This window comes from Durio zibethinus, chromosome 24 (assembly GCF_047325235.1).
Source record: "Durio zibethinus cultivar Kanyao isolate XHJ-2024 chromosome 24, ASM4732523v1, whole genome shotgun sequence".
NCBI lineage: Eukaryota > Viridiplantae > Streptophyta > Magnoliopsida > Malvales > Malvaceae > Durio > Durio zibethinus.
The window spans coordinates 2967041-2971855 of NC_143185.1; the positions used below are offsets into that span (position 1 = coordinate 2967041).

At 36.9% G+C, this 4815-nt stretch overlaps 1 protein-coding gene across 1 annotated transcript; it reads left to right on the plus strand.

Annotated features, from left to right (window-relative positions):
* Positions 1-750: 750 nt before the first annotated feature.
* LOC149511838 (uncharacterized) lies at positions 751-4514 on the plus strand. Its single transcript, XM_089753628.1, has 2 exons — positions 751-3800; positions 3888-4514. Exons 1-2 carry the CDS (start codon positions 824-826, stop codon positions 4259-4261), a joined length of 3351 nt encoding a protein of 1116 aa, XP_089609754.1. The 5' UTR covers positions 751-823; the 3' UTR covers positions 4262-4514.
* Positions 4515-4815: the final 301 nt, after the last annotated feature.

The window sequence follows — 4815 nt, forward strand, 5'->3', positions numbered from 1 at the left end:
AAAAAAAAAAAAAAAACTCATATTGAAGATTTTAACTTAGAACTTTTTCTAATAATTAATTAATCAATTATTTAGGCTTGAATTTCAACTTCATGTCATGTGTAAATTGATGAAACTTTATATACCACCGCATCCAAGCATGTAATTCAGATATTGAAGGTCTAGCACCAGTAATTCCGGTTACCAACGAATTTTGGTTTTACAAATTCTGATTTGGTATTTTTTTTTTCTTTAAATTTATGTGAAAATTGTATCATGTTATCCATCAATAATAATCAACACATCATTGTTAAATTATTTGTATTTCATCTTAATGCTATAAGGTCTTTGCTCGAGAAGACAATTATCTAGATATTGAGAGGTATGCATGTGCCCACAAATTCTTCGAAAACATGGGTGTTTCATGTTATCCATAATAACAATCCAGTAATCAATGTGAATTATTTGTATTTCATCTTTATTTCCACGAAGAAGAACAAGTTCTATAGGTAAGGTTACATCATTATCATTTATTAGTTTATCAGAAGCTTCAAGGAAGAAAAACAGAACACGATCGACTTCTCATTTTCTAACAGTGATCAATAAATTATTTCACTTCATTTTCTACCAATTAATGGTGAAGACATTGTTCATGTTCACGTTTTCTTCACTTCAGAAGACAAAGAAAAGTGAACACATTTTCATGTAAACGTTTTCTTCACTTCAAAACACGAAGAAAATTCAATACATAGGCAACGACCAAAGACTTAAAATATTCGTTTGCCTGGCTCCTTTAAATACCTTAAGTTTAGGGTTAATGGCTTCAATCCTGAACTGAATAGCTATGGCATCCCATTTTTTCACTTCTATAGCAATATTATTTTTACTGTCTATAAATGTTAAGAGCAACGAAATTTTGGATTTGAAGCCTCTTCAGGCAGCAGAGGCAAAAACCTTGATGGATACTGGGTGGTGGAGTAACGATCGCAAAATAGATGCTGACCATTGTAGATGGCCTGGCGTCAGATGCGACGCAGTTGGAAGTGTCACCCAGATCGATCTCAGCAGCCATGGTCTCAATGGGAGTATACCACCTCAGATAGGTGCCCTTTCAAAACTCAGTTATCTCAACCTGTCCATGAATGATCTTAGAGGTGAGTTACCTCCTTCATTTAGAAACCTCACCCAGTTATTGGTGCTTGACATTTCTTATAATGAGATTGATACCATTTCCCTGGCAATAGAAAACATCAAGAATCTTGTTTCACTAAATTTGACTAAGAACCTCGTCGTGCATGTGCCTTCAGCTATAGGTTTTTTGAGCAATCTCACCCACTTGAATATGGACTTCGATCCATTACAGAGCATCCCCCACGAAGTATGGAACCTGGAAAGGTCGATGACTCTCAACCTCAGTCACTGCGTGCTCAGTGGCCCTATCCCACTAAGTATTGCCAAGCTAAAGAGTTTGGTTACTCTTGATCTTTCAAGCAACATGTTTGTTGGTCCAATCCCTTCTTCTGTTAGCAATTTAACCAATCTGACAATGTTGTACCTTCAAAATAACCAACTCGATGGATCCATTCCAAAAGAAATAGGAAGACTAACCAAGTTGGTTACTCTAGATCTCTCCTCCAATATGCTTTTGGGTCTCATCCCTTCTTCTGTTAGCAATTTAACCAACCTGACAATGTTGTACCTTCAAAATAACCAACTCGATGGATCCATTCCAAAGGAAATAGGGAGACTAACCAATTTGGTTACTCTAGATCTCTCCTCCAATATGCTTCTAGATCTCTCCTCCAATATGCTTTTGGGTCTCATCCCGTCTTCTGTTAGCAATTTAACCAACCTGACAATGTTGTACCTTCAAAATAACCAACTCAATGGATCCATTCCAAAAGAAATAGGGAGACTAACCAATTTGGTTACTCTAGATCTCTCCTCCAATATGCTTTTGGGTCTCATCCCGTCTTCTGTTAGCAATTTAACCAACCTGACAATGTTGTACCTTCAAAATAACCAACTCAATGGATTCATTCCAAAAGAAATAGGGAGACTAACCAATTTGGTTACTCTAGATCTCTCCTCCAATATGCTTTTGGATCTCATCCCGTCTTCTGTTAGCAATTTAACCAACCTGACAATGTTGTACCTTCAAAATAACCAACTCAATGGATTCATTCCAAAAGAAATAGGGAGACTAACCAATTTGGTTACTCTAGATCTCTCCTTCAATATGCTTTTGGGTCCCATCCCTTTCTATTTGTGTCAATTAACGAAATTGGTATCACTCAGCCTCTGGTCAAATCAAATTAATGGTTTTATCCCTCGTGAGATTGGAAATATGAAGAATCTCAGTTTTCTTTCGTTGGGTTTAAACAAAATTCATGGTCCACTCCCTCCTAATTTGGGCAATTTATCCAACTTGAAATATTTGGGCCTTTATGGAAATCAAATAAATGGTTCAATCCCTTCAGAAATAACAAATCTTAATAACTTGGCATACTTGGATCTCGGTGCCAATAATTTCAGGGGTCAAATCCCTCCATTTCTAGTTCTGTTATCCAGTTTGACTACTTTGTTCCTAGATTCCAATCTTTTTGAGGGTTTCATCCCAACAGATATTGGAAAATTAAAGAATCTAACTGTATTATACCTCTCTCAGAACAAACTCACAGGTTCGATCCCTCCATCGCTGTGTCATTTAACCAATTTGATCCGTCTATTCCTTTCTTCAAATCTGTTGAACGGTTCCATACCCCATGGAATTGGAATTTTGGAAGCTTTGAAGTTCTTGGATCTCTCCCAAAACAGATTGAGTGGACCTATTCCAACTCAAATCGTTAAATGCTTAAATTTAAAAGACTTGAATTTAGCAAACAATAATTTGAGTGGAAGGGTTCCGAACTTCGCATTTGATACGGTGAAACTCAATTTATCATTTAACTCATTGATGGGTCCAATTCCAAGTGTGTTGTTGCATCTTCCACCAGAGTCATTTACAGGCAATAAGGATTTATGTGGTGCCATTACAGGCTTCCCACCTTGCCCTTCATCTTCATCTCCAACTGTAAAAAGGAAAAGAAACAGCAAAGTGGTGCACAATCTAAAAATCATTATTGTCGTTCCAACTTTATTTCTTGTCTCAACTTTGGCATTGGTGATGGTGGCCATTTTCCGACATAGAGCTAAAAGTTGCAAACCTGATCAAAGTGTGACAAAAAATGGAGATATATTCTCGGTGTGGAACTATGATGGAAGAATTGCGTATGAAGACATCATTAAATCAACCGAGGATTTTGACATCAAATATTGCATTGGAACTGGAGGCTATGGCAGTGTATACAAAGCATGTTTACCTAGTGGCAGAGTGGTTGCATTGAAAAAGCTTCACGGTTTTGAAGCCGAGAATCCAGCATTCAGCATGAGCTTTAGAAATGAGGTGAAGTTGCTGACAGAAATACGACATAGAAATATTGTGAAGCTTCATGGATTTTGCCTACACAAGCAATGCATGTTTTTGATTTATGAATACATGGAAAGAGGAAGCTTGTTTTGTGTTCTAAGCAATGATGCTGAAGCTGTGGAATTGGATTGGATTAAAAGAGTTAATGTCATCAAATGTGTAGCACATGCTCTAGCTTATTTGCATCATGGTTGCTCACCACCAATTGTTCATCGAGATATATCAAGCAACAATGTTCTCTTGGACTCAAATTTGGAGGCTGTCGTTTCTGACTTTGGAAATGCTAGACTCTTGGATCCTGATTCATCAAATCAGAGCATACTTGCAGGCACTTATGGCTACATAGCTCCAGGTTCATATTAAATCCTTCTTTCCTTTCACTTCATCAAATGTTGAAGTCAGAACCTAAAAAATTTTATGCTTTTTTTTTTTTTTGCAGAGTTTGCATATACAATTGTTGTAAGTGAAAAATGTGATGTTTATAGCTTTGGTGTACTGGCATTGGAAACACTAATGGGAAAGCATCCTGGGGAGCTCTTAACATCACTTTCATCAGCTTCTTTCCAAAACATGATGCTTAGTGATATATCGGATCCTCGTCTATCACCTCCAACAAATAAAAGAATCAACCTCGATATTATTCTTGCTTCTAGTCTTGCTTTTGCATGCTTAAGTCTCAACCCAAAGTCCCGGCCAACAATGAAAATTGTGTCTCAAGAGTTTCTTGTTCACCGAAGACCGTTACCCTCGAAGCTCATCCGAGTAGTCTCGTTGTCAGAACTTCTGAACTATAAAATGTACGTGGAAAATTAAAGAGAAAATCAGTTCAAACTATTTTTTTATGCCAATCCAGCCAAGTGTCTTATTGTTTCATTAGAATTTAGATTTCATTTACAATTTCTGATCTTTTATCTGTCCTTTGCTTCCTCCCTGGTTTTCACGTTAAAGGTTGGTCCCAGTGGACATGAATTATCAATGTGATTGGTGTTGTATGCCAAATTTATCCACATTTTTACTCCAAAGGACGAAGAAAAGTCATAAGAAACAATGAATTAGATGTTATGGAGTAATCATTGAATATTCTAAAGTTCTGGTATTTGCAGTAAGCTCAACTTAGTATAGCAGGCAACCAACATACTCCCTAAAGTTATGGAGGGAATTTCTTGTCGCCATGGTTGGGCATGAGCATTGGAACGAGGACCAACAAGTTTTAGCTCTAATCACAATTGCTAGAGGGAATGTTAGGTGATGAACAATCAGTAGGAATACTGATCTAAAAAAGAATGAAGACAATTAAAAGGTCAAAAGAACAGGAAACCATTTTCACTGATTCCAAAAAGCTCTTCATTATTTCTCTCAGGAATTTC

Coding starts and splice junctions, on each gene's coding strand:
- LOC149511838 (XM_089753628.1), top strand. CDS start 824: ATGGCATCCCATTTTTTCACTTCTATAGCAATATTATTTTTACTGTCT. Junction 3,801..3,887: donor TTATGGCTACATAGCTCCAG/GTTCATATTAAA, acceptor TTTTTTTTGCAG/AGTTTGCATATACAATTGTT.